At 39.8% G+C, this 25,579-nt stretch overlaps 2 protein-coding genes and 2 long non-coding RNA genes across 5 annotated transcripts; 3 read left to right on the forward strand and 1 right to left on the reverse strand.

The window, feature by feature from the left end:
- Window positions 1-540: 540 nt before the first annotated feature.
- On the forward strand, window positions 541-4,659 carry LOC145446119 (methyltransferase-like protein 27). The gene is made up of 5 exons (XM_080324342.1): window positions 541-705; window positions 1,517-1,652; window positions 1,710-1,821; window positions 3,248-3,368; window positions 4,292-4,659. The coding sequence occupies exons 1-5, from the start codon at window positions 631-633 to the stop codon at window positions 4,514-4,516; spliced, it is 669 nt and encodes a 222-aa protein (XP_080180468.1). The 5' UTR covers window positions 541-630; the 3' UTR covers window positions 4,517-4,659.
- A 712-nt stretch (window positions 4,660-5,371) lies between these two features.
- Window positions 5,372-8,495, forward strand: LOC145446126 (uncharacterized). Of its 2 annotated transcripts, XM_080324350.1 has the most exons (5): window positions 5,372-7,151; window positions 7,487-7,562; window positions 7,924-8,010; window positions 8,175-8,264; window positions 8,331-8,495. In XM_080324350.1, exons 2-5 carry the CDS (start codon window positions 7,526-7,528, stop codon window positions 8,444-8,446), a joined length of 330 nt encoding a protein of 109 aa, XP_080180476.1. In that variant the 5' UTR covers window positions 5,372-7,151; window positions 7,487-7,525; the 3' UTR covers window positions 8,447-8,495. The 2 variants fall into 2 exon arrangements, with proteins under 2 accessions (XP_080180476.1, XP_080180477.1); XM_080324351.1 differs by lacking the exon at window positions 5,372-7,151 and having other exon boundaries at window positions 7,411-7,562.
- A 1,489-nt stretch (window positions 8,496-9,984) lies between these two features.
- LOC145446127 (uncharacterized) lies at window positions 9,985-12,500 on the forward strand. Its single transcript, XR_013917212.1, has 6 exons — window positions 9,985-10,540; window positions 11,028-11,101; window positions 11,487-11,573; window positions 11,746-11,834; window positions 11,895-11,958; window positions 12,069-12,500. It is a non-coding gene; the product is annotated as an uncharacterized LOC145446127 (long non-coding RNA).
- A 4,901-nt stretch (window positions 12,501-17,401) lies between these two features.
- Window positions 17,402-19,092, reverse strand: LOC145446128 (uncharacterized). The gene is made up of 3 exons (XR_013917213.1): window positions 17,706-19,092; window positions 17,584-17,647; window positions 17,402-17,530 (listed from the first exon to the last, which is right to left on the reverse strand). It is a non-coding gene; the product is annotated as an uncharacterized LOC145446128 (long non-coding RNA).
- Between the last annotated feature and the right edge of the window lie 6,487 nt (window positions 19,093-25,579).

The raw sequence follows: 25,579 nt of genomic DNA on the forward strand, positions 1-25,579 counted from the left end.
GCCAGGACTAATTGGCGTAACAATGCTTACGGAGCTTGCGCAATCTAGAAGAGATAGTAGCGTTTTAATCGTTGTCATGATATAGTGAAATTATAGAGATTGTAGTCTCTATAGTGAAATCCTAATAGAGCACAGGATATTTCCTTCATAACAGATACCAGGCGTTAGCTTGGGACATTGAATTAAAAGGACCAGCGGTCTGCTACAACATGTATCCGATATGCTATCTCTACAAAGTACACAGTTTCTGTGTGCGATCTAAAATCGTGTGCAGTGGCTGTATTTCCCCTTTGATCATATTATCTTTCAGGCAAACAATGCTGGTAAAAGTGCAATGTCAGTTTAGTTTTAACAATAGCCTAATTGCTTCGATTATTTCAATTGAGCGGCGCTTCCAACTGGCTGTGGTGCGCGATATGACCTGAAGAACACACGATTCGAAATACATTTTTTGTAAAAGATATCTGCATTTATCCAAAGACTGATATGATATTTGACCCGAGTAAAGTGTAATTCCATATAATAGTGAAATGCGAATGTATGATAAATCGTATTGCTAGCAATGTGCGAATCTTCAAATTCAGAGTATCGGAATTAGATAGTTCGTAGTTCGTACGTCACCCGCACACTATGGCAGAAGAACAATCCGGTTGGAGCTACATCAGTGACGTTGTTCATCAAGATACTCCGGATAACAGAGATAAGGTGATGTTTCTGTATTCTTTCTTTAGGATAAGCATAACTTGTTCACAGTTATCATGTATAGTAGATAACTTACGTAATGTTTCTGATGTTTGTCACCCTATCTAGCCTAACCATAGGCTTGATAGACCTTACTGACTGGCAAAGAAATAAATAAAAAATGAAAACAGCTGTGCTCTCTCTCTTTAGTTTTCACACAACATTGGTTTGCGAATATGGACTCGGCCTAGTACGTGCAAACTACTGGATTTTCAAAATGCACAACCGGAATTAGAACTAGAATTAGCACTAACTGACTACATAGATTCAATCCCAAAGCAAATTTTTCGACTTTCGACACTAACAATAGTACAAGTTTGAAATGAGAGGGTCTTGAGCACCAAAATCCACCCCATGGCTACGCCACTGTTAGAAGGCTTCATATGATTCTGAGCCAGCAATGGCTGCAAGAACATAACACAATAGAATACCGATATCAGGGATTCAGGGTCCACGTCAAACGTGTTTCCAGTCTTACGGCAACTTTTCTTAATGCGAAACTGGGATTAGGTCAACCCACTTTTCAAAATCCACAACTAAACATAGGAAGCTCAACATGCTTTTATCAAAATAAAATCCGTAGAACAAGCGAACTTTTCCTAGTCTCCTTCCTATCTTCTCATACTAGCAAGAAATGGAGAGTGGTTTGAGTTGATATGAACATTTTTGGAACGAGCATGGTCCACTTCTTTATATTTCGGCCAAGATATATGCATAAGCCTGGACTGTTTCGGATAAATATTTCATGTGTATCAAATCACCATATATTTCACAGGCCTACTCCAAAATGGCGCCGGTTTACGATCTTAAGATGTCTGACGTTGGAAGCGTGGGTAATCAAAACTTGATAAAAGTTGGATATGAGTTTGTGAATAACAGCGAGTCCAGCCTCATGCTCGACATTGCCGCTGGTTAGTCCAAGTTTAAGTGTTCATTGTGGAGATATCAGTAACTAATGGTTCTTATAGGTACTGGATGGACCGCTGAACACTTCAGGGAAGCCGGATATGTCGGCCAGATGGACGCGATCGAGATGAATGCAGCGATGCTTGATATAGCGATTGCGAAGGGTCTTTACAGGTACATGCAGATCGCGTTGAAAAGTTTCTGCCAGATTTGGGCAACTAGAAGACTCTATTTGCCAAATTAAAGCGAAATGCAATTCAATTCTATCTATCATTAAAAATTTCATCATTTCAATACACCACAAGACTACGATACAATGAAAAGATAGGAACGTGTCGAAACGACTTGGAGTAGTCTTTGAAATCAGACTGAGTCGTCTTCGAAATCAGACACCCGCCTGGGCTAGGTGATGTGAAAAGAAGGCATGCACATTGCACATAGGGCTCTTCAAAAATGACTTTTTTCTCAAATCGTACTGGCTACTTGATAAAATTGCTAGGTTACCTAATTTAAGCCTACACACAAAATTTGGTTCAATTCCAGCCAGTAACCGCTTTGCTACAGGATATGAAAGTTTCTATTTATTATATAAAAATAAATAATAAAAAATTTGAAAATTTTTTGTTCACCCCATGAATATGTTAGGCTGTCTATAGAAACTATGCTCACCAAATTTGGTTCAATTCCGACCAGTGGAAGCGGAGTTATTGCCGTCGAAAAATTTGGATTTGAATAGAATAGTATTTACGGTGACCGATTCTTTGTTTATTTATTATATTTCTGCTCACCGTAAATACTATTTTAATCAAATCCAAATTTTTCGACGGCAATAACTCCTCTTCCACTGGTCGGAATTGAACTAAATTTGGTGAGCATAGTTTCTATAGACAGCCTAACATATTCATGGGGTGAACAAAAAATTTTCAATTTTTTTAATATTTATTTTTAGATAATAAATAGAAACTTTCATCTTCTGTAGCAAAGCGGTTACTGGCTGGAATTGAACCAAATTTTGTGTGTAGGCTTAAATTAGGTAACCTAACGATTTTATCAAGTAGCCAGTACGATTTGAGAAAAAAAGTCATTTTTGAAGAGCCCTAATGCACAGTGCATTGCACACTGAATGAAAGGTAAAATAAAATCGCATAAAGGACAGTGTCTTGGGCAGATGAAAATATAATCGATATGTCCGGTCGTGGTTCGGTAAACTTGAGGGCAGACTAGTGTTGATGCGAGTAATAAAATTCTAATCTAATTCGTGAAATGTTTCTATGCTCATTAGAATCTAATTTCTGCTTTTCCTGAAAGCGCTACAGCAGAAACGAGCCAAGCTTGGTTTACAGACATTTGCCATTCTCGTGCTTGGGAGAACGATCTCAGATTTGATATGAACTGACCTTGAATTTCATTGTATATATTTTCAAATCGTGATTGAATTAAAGCTACAAGTGTTTGCGAAGTCAGTACTTCTATAATGATAGTCTAATTGAAAAAAACTGCAGGTATAATCCCCATTCTAATTTGATATGAAAAAAGCTGAAAATTTTCAATAGTTGTCCAACCCGGATTGGGGCATGCAATTGCTTGTGTTGTGTTCTAGGAAAACGCAGTGTCAAGAAGTGAGCGATCAAAGCCCGTTACCGGTAGCGGATGAAACGTACGATATCGTGACTGCTACTGGAGCTTTCCTGGATAATCACCTGCCTCAAGGATGTATCCCGGTAAATTAGTTTGCTAATAAACGGGTCTGCGCAGTTTATACCCGAATGCATTATAGCGATTATAAATTCTAGGTATGGTGTGAACGCGAGGTTCACGTTCGCGTTCTGTGTGTGAATCTCAGAAATTCAGAGGTTCACGTTCACAAACGAACCTTATTGATAAGTTCTGCACTGTGAACCTTTTTCATATATTACAATTTTCACTTCACTGTAACATCTTTGTAATTTATTGTATTAGAACTGCGGGTGACTCTAGCATGAAAAAAATCAATCAATTCTAATTGATCGTGCACCTTGACCATCTCAAAAATTTTACTTGCTTTGTTACAAAAGTTTACTCGAAATATCCAGCTTTTAGTTTGTGAATATGTAGTGACTCTCTGCTGTGAGCTTGACCCGCAATCACACAAAATCAAGAGCGAAATACACTACATGTAGGTAGTCAGGGAATTATGCTTATTCAACCAATCAATGAAATTGATATAAAGAATACATTGGGGTGCTGGCTACTGTATAGCTGCTTGCTGTGGGATAATCTCGGTAGAAACCCATTTAACACCCATGTTGAGACGCAGCGTATCACCACACAATAATAAACTTCATTCGATGGCCTGCATTTCATTGTGACATTATAAATTCGTAGTTTTGAATTTTTCTGTTGTGGCTCTTTTAAAGCTAAGGTTTTTGATATGCGGCTCGCCCATGAAGCAGGTTTAGTCTGCTCAATCCTGGTATATAAGATGTACAGAAGGTGAACGATTAATGATAGCAAACAACTAATGGCATTTTGGAATCAGCGCCCCAAATTCAGCCAAAAACAATACAAATATCAAGTCAAACAAAAACTTCGTCAGATTATAGAATAACAACGTCTCTACGTTAAATCGATTGTTTGTACATGCATTTCTCTTCCGCTATTTCAGTACATTTTAAAAGCACTCAAACTCGGTGGACTGTTTCTCTTCAACTGCCGCAAAACAGAATACAACGAGGTTTACCACAACGAATTGATGCGAATGCTAGAAAAGATGACTAGCGAAAAGAGAATGATATTGGTCAAGAAAGAAGAGACCGATCTCTTTCAAATGAATTGCAATGAACCAGGAAAACCGACGAAAGCAATAGTTTATGTGTTTAGAAAACTGTAGATGTATATGGCGTCATCTGACATCTGTCATCTGATCAGTAGAATGTTGCTGAAAACAAATGCGTTCTTTTTTCTTTCCTTGGTGTGCACGTCTTATGAATGCGACTGGCAATAAAATTTCAAGGTGTTTACAAACGTCAACAACATGGCTTTCACAATCTTACTCATTCATAAAACGTATATTTGGTGTGAATAGTTCACAATGTGTCGGCCTCGGTGTGCGCGTCTTATGAATGCGGTTGGCAATAAGGTTTTATGGAGTTAACAAACGTCAACAACATGGCTTCCACAATCTTACTCGTTCATAAAACGTATGCTGTGAATAGCTCACAATGTATCGACAAAAAAACATACGTATATGACCAATGTTCCCTCTAAGCTGCGCGCATGCGCAATTGCGCAGTGCTGACACGGTCTCTGCGCACAGAAAATCTAAGCTGCGCACAAAATATAAGAAGTGATGACCGTTTTATTTTTAGTCGTTACGCACTGTTGTCCAAGGTACCGCGCAGTGAGTTGGCGAGTGCACGCAGATTGGTGAAAAATTAGAGGGAACATTGCGTATGACCAATGTTCCCTCTAAGCTGCGCTTGTCCGCTAGCGGGCACTGCTGACAAAGTCTGCGCGCAAGGAAAATTGTGTGACGCGTACGAAAAAATCCACCTGTGGTTTGAAAAAATCAGATGAAGCGACACCATCTCTTTTTGTAGAAAATGTATTAAAGTGCGATGAAAAAAAACTAAACTCCGTCGCAGCGGACGTCAGAGTTTCACAAGATTCAGGGAAATCAGGAGTCGAGTCAAAGTGGCGACCTATTATTTTAATCAACACCAGATATTATCGTAAAAAAGAGGGCAATTCTTGAGTCGAGCCGAAGTGACGACTTTTTTATTTAGTCAACATCACACATTACCGGAAAAAGGGGAGTCCAGCCGTGGCTACGCACTCTTGTCCAAGGAACCGCGCAGTGAGTCTGTGAGACCGCGCAGCCTCGTGAAAAATTAGAGGGAACATTGCGTACCGGGTATGACAATGAGTGCGAACGTAAATAGACACAGGGAGGTCGTGGTATAGAAAGCACTGCCGCCTAGCTATTGCGAGTTCAGAATTGGCGATTTCATGGACATTGGACATGGACATGGAGAGTATCTAAACCAGGGGACGTCAAACATCCGGACTATATTTAATCCAACCCGCGAAGCAATTCGAGTAGATGAAACAAATGCAGCACAGCACCCCATTTCCATCAGACATCAGACACAATAGATTGACAAGTCGGTTTGTGGTAAAACGGGAGTAACAAATTGAAGAGTAGGCCTGTAAGCCAAGACACCATGACAAACTAAAGTCTAACTGAAGTCAAACTAAGCCAAGACACCATGACAAACTGAGTTTTGTGTGGAAATCATATTTTAATGGTTTGTTCTTTTAACACTCCGTTGTTGTAGGCTACAGTACCTTCTGCACACCAGCAGTCTATAGTTATGTATTACATGTGTTGAGATGAGTATTGTGGTTGATTTTTGTTTCCACGACTCCGAGAATTTGGGGTTCCGCAACGACTCGCAGATTAGCTAGTTATTAAAGGTCAAGAACCACCGATATACAGTAGCCGTAAGTCGGGGATATCGGAATCAGCCAACACCAAGATTCCAAGGTACGGTATGCTGTGAGCATCACTGCGATCAACGCATTCAGATTGTTAGTATGACCAAATAGTTGGATTGAACATTAAATCTCAACAAGTTACGAGAAGTAATTTGCCGAATAGTGTTCATTTTCATATCAGGGACCAATCCAACATGGATTCGTGTTGCTCCTTGCTATATACTGTATACACCGGATGAACAAATCAATTTCTGGCGATCAGCGACACTGATTTTTACAACAATTATAATGTTGAATACTAAGAATACAACACTAAGGGTGGATTGCACAGATGTCGATTAATACGTAATCGCCGATTAAACGTCAGTAATCGGCTGGCTTCCCTTGCACAGATGACGATTAGGCACTAATCGATGAATTTTAATCGATCAAATGTTATCCGCCGAGCGAGGTGTCTAGAAAGTTAATCGGCTGTGTGCTTCGCGGCGACTGCAGTCGGGGCTGGCTATAGGTACATTGGTATTTCGTATTGAGATGGTGTTAAGTGTATGTTCTGGCGTGCAGTTGCGGTATTAGCTGAAAATATTGTACTCTGACACTACTACAACTATTGGTGCATATTATAAGCGTGGGCCTACCACAGCCGATAGTGATTTGATTTGATAGGCTTTGATTACCGGTATGGTATTTTTACAGACTGTACAGAATTCGATAGTAGGCCTATACTTGTAAGTAAAATATGAGGACGGAAAATTTCAACAGACAAGAAAAGTTTAGAATAATTGAATTGATAGAATAAGATATTGAAACCGTGGAGAACAAAAAGACGGATGGCAATAACAACAAAACAAAGATGTGGCATGGGATGTAATCAGGAAGAAAAACTGGCCAAATCCAGAATGTATGGAAAAATTTGGAAACAAAAAGCAAAAAAGATATACGCATCACGACGAGTCGAACGAGCAAAAGCTGGCGGCGGCCCACCGCCACCTTCAGTTGATGGCCTTTTGGAAAAGGTTTTCGGTATGGTAGGTAACATTACAAGCGATTCTTTGAAATTTGCAGTAGCTGATGTATTGTTTCCATCTGTGTGTTATCGTGACTATCAGCGTGCTTCATATTCGCACTTTAACGCTCATTTTGAATTGAATAGACAAATTTTGATGACTATGGGCAACATGAATTCATTGTCTTTTTGTAATTCCGAACAAACTAACCAATAACCATATCCAGAGTCTTCTGCACATTAGCTATACGAAAATGACACATGGGGAACACTGCTCGGCATATTCGACTGTAACCGCTCCTTGATTAATCTGCAATTGTTTTTCATAACACTGGTATATTTATTATCACTTTTCAGACCATATTCCATCTCAAATTGAATGTCTGAAACATCCGTATGACGATGATACCGTATTGGATCTACAAAAACAACGGTGAGTACATTTAGGACATCAACTTCTTTAATATGTTGCAACCAACGGCAGAGGAACTTGCATCCTGTTTTAATTTGAAACAGTCTGGCTTTGCTATGCTACTGTGCAGGTGCCTGAGCCATATCGTTTACCATATTATTGTTAGGCTTGCAACTTGAATTGAAAATTTGAATTTGAGTCAGGATTTCTCATATATCACATTGAAGAAGTGACCGGAGTCAAATCAATTCATCCCATTCGAAACAGGTAATTTTGACTCGAGTCAAGTCAAGTCATGATTTTAGTCATTCATCCTTCCTCGCGAGGTTAAGATGAAAAGATAATTTTTTATAATGTATTTCTAACTAAAATTTTTATTCAGATGCATATTCCAAAGATTCAGTTTGCACCTTCATCATCGACGAGGATGTGAGCACAGAGGCTGGTTCTTCATGTCACAGCAGCAAGGGTGAGTTGAGGTACTAATTTGAAATCCATTAGAATCATGTTAGTACCAAGATAGCCACACGAATACTTCAAATATAACATTGCAGGTTGTTTTGATTGACAATAACATTGCTCTATTGAACTATTGAATCGATACAACTGTTGTTAACCATAGTTTTCTTGCAGCAAATGAAATTGCTCCCCTTTTCGTTGTTGATGGCGATGTGACGCTTCCTTCAGTTCCCTTGACAGACTTCGCGATGGAACACCAGACCGGTAAGTGTTAGCATTAGCATACAATGATGGCAATGCAACCCACAGTTTATTCATTACTGCATTCAGATATACAAGATGAAACAGAGAACACAAAAAGCTCAACAGCAATTGTCTCGAAAAAGAGAGCCAGAATTCAGAGTTTGGAAATACCAGGTGTGTTGAGGAAAAAAATCATATCTTAACTATAATGTTGGTGATCAAAATGTGGTGTTCAGAAATGAGCGTCCTGGAAATGGCATGATATCAGAATGAAATATTTTGAATTACAGATGCTTGTCAAAAGGCAGAAACTAGAATGGCAAAAGAACTGCATGATTGAGAAAATACAGCAACGAATCGATATAGCACAAAGACCAAACTTGGACAACTAAAATAACTACTGTATCTATAATTGTATTCCAATTTGGAAAATTCTGTGTAGCTACTATTATAATTATAGGCTAATTTTGAAAAGCTGATTTTCTAGTTGTCCAATTCTGAATACAGCATACTGTATCTTGTAATAAAAATAATTGACGAGGAATTGAATATGTGGTTATTGATGTTCAAACACGAGATGAAATACTAAAGACATTCAAGAGAAGTGAAAGTCGTGCTCGGTTGTGCCATCACGTTATCGGTGTCGCTAAACATCCAGGGTATATTCCAATGGATTTTCTCTGTCTTTGACCAATCTGCTAGGCTCTCTAATATCTGGAGGGTAGCAAGAACAGTGAGGTATGGATCCATTGTTATTCTCAGTCGATATTGCACTATATTAATGTAGCTCTCTATAAAACAGGTTGTATTGAATTTTATGGTTGACCAAATTCTTGATAAACTGGAAGTGAGGTTTGGCTGTCAACTAACAAGGTTACTCAACTGGGTAACAACAGATAACTTTGCATTGCAAAATTGTAACATGCATTCATAACTATTTGTACAGCACTTGTATGCATATGACTTATTGTATGTTAACATCGTCACATTGCACAACAGTTAGATCCTTGCAATGGCTAAAGTTTACTTCTACACTCCTGCAGAGCCAATTGGTATTGATAGGGAGAAATCAAAATCTTGTACAAATGTGTGTTCTACAGAATCTACACAGACGTTTTGTATGAACTCAATTTGTAAATCTTCACATTGGTAAAGCGGCTATCATGACTGATGCACCAATGAACGGAAAATGAAATTCCATTTGAAAAGTAATAACAGGGATATATAGTTATAGATATCCCTGAGTAATTTAGATAAATGTCATGTAATAAACGAAATTTGTAGTAGAGTTTCTGGCATAGTGATACCGGCATAAGACGATGATTTGGGTACGCTATTCCCGCATTACCTCTTTTCATAACTTCACAACGTTTGTTCTGACGGGTTTTGCACAGTAGAATGGAAGATTGGCGTTCATAACCTTACACTATGCAGTGACAACAGTTTAGTCAGACCCACGAATAAACCTCACACCACAACAACTTTACTGACTTCAACTAAACATACGTATCTATGAAGATCGCATCTCCCTTATTACGACACAGTTCATACCGCCACCGACCGAAAACAGCTGATTGCTAACGTACGTCATTTGCGTCGATTTGCGTCAGTCATCCGCGATAAGATAACTCACAGGCGAATCCGTATCTGTACCACAGAGTCACCAGGTGACCTTGCTCGCTGATTAAATTATCGCCGATTAAGGCAATCGGTGATTACTTTTCAATCGGCATCTGTGCAATCCACCCTTAAGGGTGGATTGCACAGATGTCGATTAATCCCTAATCGCCGATTAAACGTCAGTAATCGGCTGGCTTCCGTGGCACAGATGCCGATCTGCAACTAATCGGTGAATTTTAATCGGCCAAATGTTATCCGCCGAGAGAGGTGTCTAGAAAGTTAATCGGCTGTGTGCTTCGCGTTGACTGCGGTCCGGGCAGGCTATAGGTACACTAGTATTTGGTATTGAGATGGTGTTAACTGGATGCTCTGACGTGCAGTTGCGGTATTACTTGAAAATATTGTACTCAGACACTACTACAACTGTTGGCGCATATTATGGGCGTGGGCCTACCACAGCCGATAGTACCTTATGCTATGATTACCGGTATGACATTTTTTACAGACTGTACACTGTACAGAATTCGATAGTATACTTTGGTAATAAAATACGAGGACGGAAAATTGCAACAGACAAGAAGAGTTTAGAATAATTGAATTGATAGAAGAATATATTGAAACCAAGGAAGACAAAAAGACTGATGGCAAAACAAAAGATGCGGCCTGAGATGTAATGAGTAAGAAATATGCAGCTATGAATACTAGTCCTGCGCGTGCAGCCGTACAACTGGCCAAATCCAGAATGTATTGAAAAATTTGAAACGAAAAGCAAAAAAGACATATGCATCACAACGCGTCGAACGGGCCAAAACTGGCCCACCTCCAGTTGACGAACTCCTTGGAAAAGGTTTTTGATAGGAAATTTTACTGGCAATTCTTTAAAATTCGCAGTAGGAGATGTATTGTTTCCATCCGTGTGTATCGTGACTCTCTGCGTGCTTCATACTCACGTTTTAACGCTCGTTTTGAACTGAATAGACAAATTTTGATGATCATGAAAACATGGATTTATTGTATTTTTGTAATTCCCAACAAACTAACCATAGCCAGAGACTGCTGCACGTCATCAGCTATACGAAAACGACACATGGGGAACACTGCTCGGCAAATTCCTAATCTGAAATTGATTTTTATAGCACTGGTATATTTATTATCACTTTTCAGACCTTCTTCCATCTCAAATTGAATGTTTGAAACATCGGTATGACTACGATTGCGTATTCGATAGTCACATGATGGTGAGTGCATTTAGGACATCAACTTTTTTAATATGTTACAACCAACGGCAGAGGAACTTGCATCCAATTTTAACTTGCAACAGTCTGGCTTTGTTACTGTGCGTGTGCAGGTGCCTGAGCAGTATCGTTGGCCATTATTATTGTTAGGCTTGCAACTTGACTTGAAGATTTGACTTCGAGTCAGGATTTCTCATACCGTATGTCATATTGAAGCAGTGACTCGAGTCAAATCCATTCATCCTATTACAACTCGAGTCAAGTCATGATTTTAGTCCTCCATGCTTCCTATGTTTCGCGGGGTTAAGATAAACCGTGAAAAAATCATTTGAAAGTAACTTATCTAATGTATTTCTAACTAACATTTTTAAATAAAATGTTTATTCAGATGCATATTCCGAAGATTCAGTTTGCACCTTCATCATCGACGAGGATGTGAACACAGAGGCTGGTTCTTTATGTCACAACAGCGATGGTAAGTTGAGGTACTAATTTGAAATCCATATGAATAGTGTTGGTACTAACATAGCCACACGAATACTTCAAATAGAACATTGCGGGTTGTTTTGATTGACATTAACATTGCTCTATTGAATTTGAACTCTATTGAATCAATACAACTGTTGTTAACCATAGTTTTCTTGCAGCAAATGAAATTGCTGCCTTTTCGTTGCTGATGGCGATGTGACGCTTCCTTCAGTTCCCTCGACAGACTTCAGGATGGAACACCAGACCGGTAAGTGTTAGCATACAAAGATGGTGATGCAACCCACAGTTTATTCATTACTACATTCAGATATGCAAGATGAAACAGAGAACACAAAAAGCTCAACGGCAATTGTCTTGAAAAAGAGAGCCAGGTGTGTTGCTGAAAAATCATATTTTAACTATAATGTTGGTGATCAAAATGAGCGTCCTGGAAATGGCAAAGAAGCAGCATGATATCAGAATGAAATATTTTGAATTACAGATGCATATCAAGTACCAGAAACTGGAAATGGAAAAAGAACTGCAAAATTGAGAAAATACAGCAACAAATCGAAATAGCACAAAAACCAGACTTGGACAACTAGTTAATTGGCTGTATAATTAGAATAGTAAGTGCAAAATGCCAGTAATATATTTCTAACTTAATTTATGGTTTTGCTGAAAATTCTACAGTAGAACTCTACAATACTTAGTAGAGTTGTGCAGATTTCCAAATTTTCACATATTCAGTAATCCCTATTTTGATTTAATTGAAAAATGACTACTGTGTCTATAATTCTATTCTAATTTGGAAAAATATGCAGCCATAATTATCATCATAGTCTAATAATTTTGAAAATCTGATTTTCTAGTTGTCCAATTCTGACTACAGCATAGGTTACTGGATCTCGTAATAAAAATAATTGAAGAGGAATTGAATGTGTGGTTATTGGTGTTCAAACACGAGATGAAATACTCAAGACATTGTAGAGAAGTGATTTTGAACAATCTATCTGCGCTGAAGTCGTGCTCGGTTGTGCCTTCACGTTATCGTGTCGCTAACCTCCAGGGTATATTCCGATGGATTTGCTCGGTCTTTGACCAATCTTCTTGGCACTCTCTCTTCTGCTAGGCTCTCTAACATCTGGAGGGTAGCAAGAACATTGAGGTATGGATCCATTGCTATTCTCAGTCGATATTGCACTATATTAATGTAGCTCTCTATAAAACAGGTTGTATTGAATTTTATGGTTGACCAAATTCTTGATAAACTGAAGTGGGGTTTGGCTGTCAACAAACAAGATTACTCAACTGGGTAACAGCAGATAACTTTGCATTGCAAAATTGTAACATAAATGCATTACTGTTGGTACAGCACTTGAACACATGTATGCATATGACTTATTATATGATAACATCGTCACATTGCACAACAGTTAGATCCTTGCAATGGCTGAAATTTACTTCAGATCCTTGCAATGGCTGAAATTTACTTCTACACTCCCGCAGAGCCAATTGTCATTGGTATGGAGAAATCAAAATGGTACGGTATGCAAATGTGTGTGTATGAGCTCAATTTGTATATCTTCACATTGGTAAAGCGGCTATCATGACTAATGCACCAATAAACGGAAAATATAGTTCTATCTGAAAAGTATCTATCTAGATCTAGATCCCTGAGTAATGAGATAAATGTCCTGCAATATACGAAATTTGTAGTAGAGTTTCTGGCACAGCAATACCGGTATAAGACGAAGATTTCGGTACGCTATTCCTACAATACCTCTTTTCATAACCTCAAAACGTTTGTTCTGACGGGTTCTGACGTTCATAACCTTACACTGTGCAGTAGCAACAGCTTAGTTAGCTGCTATACGCACATGACATCAACTAAACATACATATCTATGAAGAGCTCATCTCTCCGTTATGACGACACAGTTCATATCGCCACCGAACGAAAACAGCTGATTGCTAACGTACGTCATTTGCGTCGATTTGCGTCAGTGATCCGCGATAAGATAACTCACAGGCGAATCCGTATCTGTACCACAGAGTCGCCAGGTGACCTTGCTCGCTGATTAAATTATCGCCGATTAAGGCAATCGGTGATTACTTTTCAATCGGCATCTGTGCAATCCACCCTTAGACAGTGTACTAAACTATCCTTTCGAAGGCTGCGACCGAAGTTTCCTGGAAAGTTTTAAAATCTGAACAACCCTGGTAGACACCGTCTGCGCTCATTGACAAACGACTTCAACGGCGCCGCGCCTAGATCTTATCCCATTAAATAACTAATGATGATACCTGCAGAGCAGTTTCTTCTTGCTTACAAGGACACTCTCACTAGAATGCGATTTTCACGACTCCTCGCTTTGAGAATGACTTTCGACAGATGTGACACGCAAACGCAACACCGGAGTGAGATTTACATCCACATTTATTCAGTCACCTCATCTCCCATTACCAATGATCCGTTTGTCTCCCACCAAATTTGTAGTTTCTTTAGTATTTTATTTTTATGCTGAGCTGAATTGATTGATCCCAACCAATGCATCCAAATTTATAACACAATATCTGTATTTGTTAATGCAGGGTGTGATCAGACTAGTTGACCCTACCCAGAGTCATATCGGTCACACCCTGTCCTATACCGTAAGTTCATTTATTGTTGTTGCATGTGCCAATGATGTTTTCTTTACGGTTGGACAAATCAATAAATATCTCTCTCTCTCTCTACAATTCTGGGGGCTTATACTTCCGATCGCAAAACCCAGATATATGCAATGATATAATGAAGGCAAGATGATACTTTCGCGGAACCCCTGAGACTGGCTCACAGAACCCCTAGTTTTCCGTTGAACACAGGCCGGTTAAGAACCAGTAATGCTATAGTATGTATTGTATGTGTATAGTTTCAATCATAAAGAATTCCAGTGAACAACAAAGATATGGGATTGAAGGTAACATTTTGGAGTCCTTTAACAGGCCCAGCCCACGAGCGATCAAAACGTTTGAATCCGGCCCTCGACCCAAGTTTAGTTTGACACTCCTACTCTAAACTTTCCGATTCTGACTTACTTTATTATTATTTTCATCATTTCAAAACGCCGCAAGAGATTGTGATACCATGAAAAGATAGGGAGGTGTTGAAACGATTTAGAGCAATCTTTCAACCAGGCGCCCAATTTAACGCATAACAGCGGTGCGCAAAGGGAATGTGAAAATTTGGACACAACAGAGGTAAATCTCGATGCATTTCGGTGCGAATAGAGTTCAAGCGCTGTTCCTTCTCGAGGAGGTGTCAAAAATTCGCTACAAAACCGACTAAAAAAAGGTCATCACTTCGGACTTTCTGTGCGCAAAGACCATGTCAGCACTGCGCATTTCCGCACGTGCGCAGCTTAGAGGGAACATTGTCCCTGATCACAGATATATTTTCGTCTGCACCATATGGGTGCTTTGACAACAGACAGACAGACATTTATTGTTTCGTCAAACATAAAATTCGACTGGAGGTGACAATATGACCTATAAACGCATAAAGGCCTTGTTAATATCGTCACCTCCATGACAGTGAAGTAATAAAGTATGTATTTAAAAATATAACAGTGGATAGTCTGCAACAGAGAAGGAAAAAACACAAATATATAAGAAAGACATTAGTCATGGTGGTAATCATACTATAGTTTATGCAATATTTGAAGAGCTTCTTGGAGGTACAGAACTTCAATATGCAATTGAATATTCAATATTCATATTGATTTGAACCCAAACATTTTCGGCTGACAGCTGACACTCGTCAAGGGTAATCGTCAGCAACCAGTAGAGAATTGGAAAGAACATTGCAACAGGGGTTAAACCCGCTTAGACGCCAACCCGCCACACGCCAAACGCCACCCTGCGGCTGAGTCTCTACGTGGCGTCTGAACGTGTTGAAACGCAGACTGGCGGCTGAATCGCTACATGGCGTCTGGCGCAGTGGTGCCACTCCTAGTGTTTTAACACTAGATCTAGTGTTTTTTCGGTCGTCCTAGTGTTCTAGTGTTTTTTTTCGCAAAATTTTGCCAATCTAGTGTTTTTCTGCATTGGTGCGAACAATGAATATTCTAAGGTTAGACTACTAAATAATACGCTAAATTTATCGCTGATAAGGCGATTTAGTGTCTCTGGCTGTGTTTGTTTTCAATAATTCTATGTGGTGGTGCAGTGACAAGCAATTATTACGTAACAGGGTGCGCTGTGAATCCGTACTTATCAGCGAAAGTATCTGAAAAAATGAAGAGCGAGTGTATAGAATCCGTTAACAGCCTAATCAACACAAAGAATAGTAAAATCAATCATTCCTCTAGCTGTGCAATTTCCCTCTGTGATATTATTTGATGAGCTTGATGATTTGTCGGAAGAATGGACTGCTTTGGCAAGATCGCAAAATGAGTTGCAGGTTATCAGTCAAAATGCCCTCCAACAGAATTTTTGCAAAAATTGAAATCTGCACAATGCGTTCGGTAAATAAAAATTCCCTTTTTACTGGGGAAGCTCATGACGAATCTCTTAGCATTGCCACATTCCACTGCATTCGTGGATATGAAGTATGCTGCACATGCGCATGGACATGAACACCCCCATTGTTTGGTTGAAGATGCACAGTAGTGAGCAAGATGCCACACAAAAGATACGCATGTTTGATGGATAGTGTACAATCGAATGATAAATTTTTATGACCCCGTACAATTCGAAAGCGACAATATTTGATTTTTTTGCGCTATTGAATTCATTTCATTAATTTTTGTTGAATAATTATGCAGTATTATCAATTCGTTTCATTAATTTTCGTTGAATAATTATGCAGTATTATCAATTCGTTTCATTAATTATCGTCGAATTATCATGCAGTATATCATGCTTATGTATCGAATTCATGTGTGGAACACTTCTTATCTATGGATTTGTACCTTGGTCATCATGACTACTTGGCAACGGCAACTTTTTCCTGCAATTTACTAATCTAGTGTTTTTTTCGCCAATCTAGTGTTTTTTCACGACATAATCTTGTGTTTTTCCTGGAACCTAGAGTGGCAACGCTGGTCTGGCGTGTGAACGGGTTGTGACGCAGACTGGCGGATGAAGTGCTATATGGTAGGCTTACCATATTTCGGAAATGAAAAAAGAGGACACTTTTTCAGAAATTTCAGACAAGCAAAACTGGAGAAGAATTCTCAAAAACAGGTAAATTTCACCCGCTTCACGATCGGATGACTAAAAAAAAAAAAAAAAAAAAAAAAAGGTCCTCAGAAACACGTTTTTCACTCCACATTGCCAGGTGGATGAAAAAAAAAAAAAAAAAAAAAAGGGTCTTTTTTTCGCTCAGAGCTGAAATCACCCCTTTTCCCTTCGAAATACCCGCCGGAGCTTCACTTCTGCGCTAATTTGCGGCATATCACTCGCGATTTCCTCTAAATATGACCTAAATTTTCAAAAAAGAGGACAAAATCTCAAAAAAGAGGACAAAAGGGCGTCCTCCGAGGACACTTTCAAAAAAGTCAAAAAAGAGGACAAATCCTCTTAAAAGAGGACGTATGGTAAGCCTACTATATGGCGTCCAACATTTTAGGACGCTGTACTGCAACATGGCGTTCGGCAATTTTGTGACGCCGCGTTAGATATCGGAATCATAAACTGAACCACAATTTTGTATTTCTTTCTAATTAGAGATATAATTCTATTGCCAGGTTTTGCGAAATCAGTAATCCTAATAATTAAAAACAACTGCATAGCTCCGGTTACCCCTGGCTAGTCTCTGCTGCCCCTCCTTACACTCGCATGGAGATGAACGAGAATTCAAGTAACTATATTCAAATTATTCTGCAGTGCAACGAGCACAATAAAAATGACCAGTTTGTAGCTGTTGCCCTGGGTAACAACAATCCTGGTATGTCCGCGGGTCACAGCCGTCACATGCAACCTATAAAATACTTGGATCATTATACTGGACAAATCAACTTTTCAAATCCATACCCAATCCGTGATCATTGCATTTGACTTCTTCATTTATTGCAATAATTTGCCAATTCTCCGTCATCTGTACAGAAAATAGCTTGATCTTATTATTATTTTGCATGTGATATGGAGTAACATACCGGTCTCATCAAGTAGAAGTTGGCCATAGTACCTTCGGTACTCTTCACAAGCTCGTGCAGAATGATCGAACTGTAGATCCAGGGATATATAGAACTCCGGGATGGCTGACTTCTTTTTGGCCTATACATAAGTAGGGCTATATACAAACCTGCAATCTACCTCGAAATCTTCACTTTCTTTCGCAAGTTAGCGATGTAGGTGTTTATACAATCGGGTTCCTTGACCTTTCGCCGCCTTCCTGGTGAGCAAGCAAGACATTCTAGAAAACATGGGTCTTCCCATACCTCAACCTTTATGCTAAGCAAACTCAGACAACGTTGAACATCAGCAATTTCATTCAGTAAATCATGAATACAGTTGTATACTTCAAATTAACCTAAATTTACCGACAGGTAATACATATAAAGGTGGATAACGAAGAAAATCAGTATTTTCTAAACGTTCAAGACATTGTTTTCCAAACTTTTTCAGTGTGGGTGATAATTTTGAAAAGTATTTGGGAGAAGTAATATAAGTCAAGCAGGAAAGAGTAACTATATGATGCTGAGACTTTTTAACTTGTAAAGGCTCTTTTGAATACTACAACACGCCCAATTTTCTCCACTTTTTCGTCGATAGACATTCCTGAGCTTTATCGTCATTGGCTGTGCAGTAGCAGTACATCCCGAATCAAGCTTCTGAAGGGTTCGATACTAATTCGCAAGTATTGGAAATTATGTGTAATGGTGATGCGTCCGGCTTCTCGATCGGTAGGTCGTGGGTTCGATTCCCGGCCGGATCAGACCAAAGACTCGAACACTGGTATCCGCGGCTATCCTGCTAGGTGCTCAGCATCCACGGATAGCATGGAGGAGAAAAAACGGGGGTGCAGACTAGGTTACCTTACGGTCGTATAGCATCTCCGCTGTCAAAGCATCACGATGGTGCAGGCGAAAAAGAATATCATATCTCTCGCTCTCTCCAGAAGATTTTCGGACATGATAACTGATTCAATGGACTGAGTAGATATTAAAAGCGTCGCTGCTGAGACACAAGACCCAAATTTCCAGATTGAAGCCAATATTTGAAGATGGTAATGCAAGTATTGTATAGCAGCATATCCACTGATGATGTGCTGTACAGAATGGAACGTCGCATTTCGTTTCATGAATCTGCAACAAAAATTAACAATTTAGAGATACAAATCAATCATAAACCCAATCTTTAAGAATAGCTTGATCTGGGGATTCAACCCAGTGGTGCTAAACCGCCAAATATGTTAGATTTTTATATCTCAATTCCAAATGCATGAAGCTGGATGCTTGTCCATTAGAGAATGAAACATCAAAGTTCAGATTGAATCGGATTTTTCTGCATGGTGTCGTAATACAGAGCTCTAGTTTACTTTGGTCTTGACGTACGTCACAATGATGCAAGTGTACGGAACGAAATATCCTACACCTCTTTCAGCAACAGTTATATGTGAAAGCTATAAGACTATTAAAAAAAGTTCTTTAAATTTGGACAGTACAATTTAGCGATCTTTAGCAGTGGAATAGAGCTGTGCTAGAAAACTGATAAGCTGCCGGTATTTCTTTCAAAAGCAATCAAACAGTTAAACTGACGTTGGTGGCAGAACCCTTGCAGAAATTCATTAGCACCACCTATAATATCAAAAGGCATTAAATGTTGTTTCCAATATTTAGTTTTTAGTTGCATACATTTGTCCTATATGCAATTTAGGTTGCAAGGTGTGCAAGATAAAAAAAGTTGAGAAGTGACAACCACTGATTTAACCGCCATAATATTCCAGCTATTAATTATAATGTCGACAAAATGCACACTGCAAAGTTGACAAAATGGCAGAATGATATTTACTATAGTATAGTATAGCAGTGCAATACAGGGGGTAGGAAACTGATGAGCTGCTGGTATTTCTTTCAAAAGCAATCAAACAGTAAAGCTGAAGTTGGTGGCAGAACCCTTGCAGAAACTTTATCAGCACCACATATAATATCAAAAGGTAGTCAATGTTGTTTCCAATATTTAGTTTTTAGTTCCATACATTTGTCCTATATGCAATTTAGGTTGCAAGGCGTGCAAGATCAAAAAGGTTCAGAAGTGACAACCGCTGATTTAACTGCCATAATATTCCAACTATAGAGTACAATGTCGACAAAATGCACAGTTGATAAAATGGCAGTATGATCTTTTCTATAGCGTAGTACCTCAAGCCATAAGCAGTTGATTCGCTCAACACAAACACACACACACACACACACAACAATATATTTCAATGGATTTCAATCCTTGATTTGATATAACTCACCAGAATCAGACAAACTTACCCATGCATGCTGAGCAGAGGTCCTGGCTGTGTCACAAGGATTTGACGAAACCTTTTTAACTGTGATGCAGTTTCAAGAGTTCAATCTTCCTTTGCCACATAGGCCTATACAGCATTTCCCCATTGCCACATCCTGACGATAGAGTTAACTTATCCATCATGAGGGAGTGGTCAACATCAAGTCGATTGATGTGATGAATAGTCCTGTCTCTGTCTTGTATCTTCAAAAGTTTCAGTGGCCAGCAAATGACTTGGCTATATTTTACAGTTCACTGCAACGGAGGTATCTTTCCAGTATACTGGCATTTGATTGCCAGTCATTAACAAACATATTCATGTATCACTAGTAGCCTATCGGCATCTGTAAAGACAGATTGAATTTAAATGGTGCCTGGACTGTTATACAACTATGAAAACTTCTAACTACCGTGTATTGTATTGTACCACTTAACCACTACCATACTCCAAGGGTTTGTATTTTGCGTAAAAGTCTAAAATTCATCCTGACTGTTTGACTGAAATGCAACTTGCATACTGGTACTTAGAGGCTGCAGTTCTTGGTCATTTCACCCTATAAAACTATATGACTGTCTTCTAGGAAACCACGGGTAGGTATAGAATCATTAGGCTCGTTCGATACTCCTTTCCTTTCCTTTGTTCTCCATAATGTTCTACAATTAGGAACGTAGCATGGATGAACTATAATTATCAATTAACCTATTACATAAAATCCTGACAGACGAAGTCACACTAAACTGGCGACAGTTACTGTACTGTACACTGTACAGCCTAGGACTTGGGCTTATTATGCAATTCTATTGCATCAGATCAGTCATTAAAAGCATAACGTAATCAATACTAAAATCATCCTGAAATGTATTTCTAAACATTCTGCTGCATCCTGATATGCACTTACGCTTATTAATGTAGCAAAACATACTCGATACGCGGAGATATTCCGAATACCAGCGATATATCGTACAGGCATACCGATACCGGTAGTGCCGATAATAACCTGCAGCTGAAGCTACATAACCAATACTGCTGAAATGATCAACTACCTGAACATCACATGAGTCCTCTAGCTTTATAAATGTTTATATATTGATATCATCTACCACCAATCACAAACTAGAAAGGCAATTCCGAATCTCCAAGTCATGCACAGACAAAGCGCTGTCAACAATCCTATCTGCAGTGAGTGCGCGAAAATGACCCTACTTGTGTATGACCGCGATGACGCAATCGACGGAGTCAGCCATCCCGGAGTTCTATATATCCCTGTGTAGATCTATATCAGGAATTGATGCCCCACTTGTGCAGTAGAGTTCAGCAGCCTAGTGAGAGTAGGGTGCAAATCATTCATTTGATTCGAGCCATACTACATAATTATATATGAAAGTATCAAATACCTTCAAAGCAAGTACTCCACAATTATATCCATCTTTTTGTACATCAGCCCTGTCCAATTCAGTCCTTGGTCTTGTCACAAACTTTCTTTTGGAGTACTTGCGCAGAAATTGGCTGAGTAAAATAGAAATGAGATACGACCCGTGAATAGCATCACACTAACTCACCGAAACTTCGTTAAAATATCCTTGTAGCAGTGCTCCTGGCCCATTGGATCATACAGAAGAACCATGTTTGATTCAACATCAGATATCTGAATAAGTTGACAGAATAACTATCACTACTCATACATTAAACGTTCATCATTTCGAAAAGATACTGCAATTAATAGAAGTATTGAAAAAAGTTAGAGATAATAAGCAATCCAACACTTTAGTTGTAGTAGAGAGTAGACACGCACATTACACAAAGCAGATGTATTCTATAAGGTGCTATAAGTGTTAGTTTACGAATTTATAATGACGAAGACTGAATCTGCTAGGTCTTGATTATCAGCAATGTGGTCTGGAATAGGTCTTCTGGCATTCTTTGCATTGCTTTTTAGTTTTGCTCTCCGCCGGCACATTGAAATTAGGAGTCTTGCTCTTCAGCCTCTTCTTGCGCGGTGGCGGATTGCCACACACATTTGTTAAATGATATTGAAATGATCCGCGCCGCCCAAGAAGTTTAGCGCAGATGGGGCAGTGATAGTGACTTCTGTGCTTGGCCACGCGCTGCATACACTTCAAGAGACATGGTACAATGTAGCCTGGAAAACGTCGGGAACATGTATATGAGCAATGAGAAGTTGGTTTAGAAACCTACAACTTGTCCCCAGCATTCTTAAAATATTACAGCTACATCGACAGACAAAACTTGTTTTGTTTGACAATTCCATATAAAATATATAATCAATCAATCAATCAGTTTTATTGATATTATTATTATTATGCACATGTTACAATGTCATTCTATATAGGCTACCTGTATAAATATATATTAAAATGTCAAACTCCGAATTGAGAGGGCAAAGGATACCCCTGAATTTAGTATTTCATCCAGACATGCTGCAAATACGATTACAATTACTTTAAGAAGAAGAATTTCAAATTGAGTATTGGATTAATTGATAGTTTGGCGTTTGCCATCTGCTGCAGTGGATGTAACGGGGTGCATCTAACTTGTATATGTCGACGCGTGGCGTCGGGTATATCAGCTATGCAGCCGCCACGGGCTGCGTCTAATTTGTGCATGTCGATTGTCACCGTTTCGAGTCTGTATGTATATCGTCTATCCTCTATCGAGATTCCACAGGATGCATCTAATTTGTACATTGCGACGCTTTGCGTCTGGAATATCAACTATTCAGACGTCACGGGTGCATCTAACTTGTATATGTCGACGCGTGGCGTCGGATATATCAGCTATGCAGCCGCCACGGGCTGCGTCTAATTTGTGCATGTCGATTGTCGCCGTTTCGAGTCTGTATGTATATCGTCTATCCTCTATCGAGATTCCACAGGATGCATCTAATTTGTACATTGCGACGCTTTGCGTCTGGAATATAAACTATTCAGACGCCACGGGTGCATCTAACTTGTATATGTCGACGCGTGGCGTCGGATATATCAGCTATGCAACCGCCACGGGCTGCGTCTAATTTGTGCATGTCGATTGTCGCCGTTTCGAGTCTGTATGTATATCGTCTATCCTCTATCGAGATTCCACAGGATGCATCTAATTTGTACATAGCGACGCTTTGCGTCTGGAATATCAACTATTCAGACGCCACGGGTGCATCTAACTTGTATATGTCGACGCGTGGCGTCGGATATATCAGCTATGCAGCCGCCACGGGCTGCGTCTAATTTGTGCATGTCGATTGTCGCCGTTTCGAGTCTGTTTGTATATCGTCTATCCTCTATCGAGATTCCACAGGATGCATCTAATTTGTACATAGCGACGCTTTGCGTCTGGAATATCAACTATTCAGACGCCACGGGTGCATCTAACTTGTATATGTCGACGCGTGGCGTCGGATATATCAGCTATGCAGCCGCCACGGGCTGCGTCTAATTTGTGCATGTCGATTGTCGCCGTTTCGAGTCTGTTTGTATATCGTCTATCCTCTATCGAGATTCCACAGGATGCATCTAATTTGTACATAGCGACGCTTTGCGTCTGGAATATCAACTATTCAGACGCCACGGGTGCATCGAACTTGTATATGTCGACGCGTGGCGTCGGATATATCAGCTATGCAGCCGCCACGGGCTGCGTCTAATTTGTGCATGTCGATTGTCGCCGTTACGAGTCTGTATGTATATCGTCTATCCTCTATCGAGATTCCATAGGATGCATCTAATTTCTACATTCCGACGCTTTGCGTCTGGTATATATACTTGGCGTCGGACATATCAACTAGGCAGACGCCACGGGCTGCGTCTAATTTGTACGTGCTGACGTCTTGCGTCTGATGTAATCTACGTAACTACGTCGCTAGCCAGCTACGTCATGCGATTATGAATAAAAAGGCTAGTTCTAAGAAGTGCGAAGGACGGTATGCAAGTAGGCTATAAAACAAAATCTCGACAAGCCTTGTAAATCTGGCCGGACGGTATGTGTTCTACACGGTTAGCCCAGTGTACTACCTCAATATGATCATGTAGCTTTTGCACAGTTTCAAAACTGATGTCGCATAGACTGCAACTATTTTCTTCAACTGTAACGATTTTGATAAGGAGCGTCAAGTCCTCAGCTAAAGTCATTTCTGCCATTGCTACGAGGAAACTCATCCAGCAACCAAACAAATAACTGTAGCAGCATAGTGTCGATCTCATTTCGCCAGACAGCATTGTTGCGTCACTTTGTCACTCTGCATAACAATTAAAAATTCTAGGCTTATTATGGGGGTTCCGGGGCAACGAACGAAATATAATTTATATTTTTGTAATCAGTGCAGCGTCAGCTTTCAAAATAATACCCGTTTCATCAAATTGAATGGTCAGCAAGCCAGTCAAAAATCGCCGTCAATTTGCCTTTGACTAAATGTAACTAAAGTTGTAAAGTATGATGTAGACCGATTTCATTGAGCCGTGAGATTTACTTGTGTCGACACCACTGAGCTATATAAGCACCATATAGGACACTATGGTACCAGACATTATTCCTCCATCGAGGAAGATAATATTGCAGCGATAAATCACTTTGATTCACCAGCACTCCCTTCCATCTCGATGAGTAACTTTGCCTATAAATCATATCCTATACACCAGACGCTATGCAACTGGCTACCTGCACACGGCACAGCGTCTCAAAATTGCCAGACGCCGAACGCCATGTCGCAGTACGGTGTCCTAAAATGTTGGACGCCAGTCGCCATATAGCACTTCATCCGCCAGTCTGTGTTTCAAGCCGATCACACTCCAGACGCTATGTAGCAATTCAACCGCCAGTCTGCGTTTCAACCACTGAGCTATATAAACCTGGCAATAGAATTATATCTCTAATTAGAAAGAAATACAAAATTGTGGTTCAGTTCATGATTCCGATATCTAACGCGGCGTCACAAAATTGCCGAACGCTATGTTGCAGTACAGCGTCCTGAAATGTTGGACGCCACTTCATCCGCCAGTCTGCGTCACAACCCGTTCACACGCCAGACGCCATGTAGCAATTCAGCCGCCAGTCTGCGTTTCAACACGTTCACACGCCAGATGCCATGTCGCGATCCAGCCGCCAGTCTGCGTTTCAACACGTTCTGACGCCAGACGCCAAGTAGAGACTCAGCCGCTGGGTGGCGTTTGGCGTGTGGCGGGTTGGCGTCTAGCGGGTTTAACCCCGTCTCGAACATTGTATATCAACACTCGCATCACAAAATATAACGTCACCAGCATGATATTTCGAAGACCAGAGCGTTCAATGTACTATTTTAGATGATACACGAACTCCTTTTGTTGACATAGCCTTGGCTGGTGTATTTTGACAAAAGTCGAATCCAAGGCACACAATGCCCCTGCCGACGACGCGAAATATGTCGTATCGATAATTTTTCGCACTAGCGGGATTATCCAACTGATGTTTGCCAATGGCAGAATCTATGGCCTTAGATCGCTCCGCATCAAGCTTGAGGGAATGAGCCAAGAGCGAGCTTTTCAC

The sequence above is a fragment of the Botryllus schlosseri genome, chromosome 9, assembly GCF_051294905.1.
Source record: "Botryllus schlosseri isolate E-star chromosome 9, Bs_hap1, whole genome shotgun sequence".
Taxonomy (NCBI): domain Eukaryota; kingdom Metazoa; phylum Chordata; class Ascidiacea; order Stolidobranchia; family Styelidae; genus Botryllus; species Botryllus schlosseri.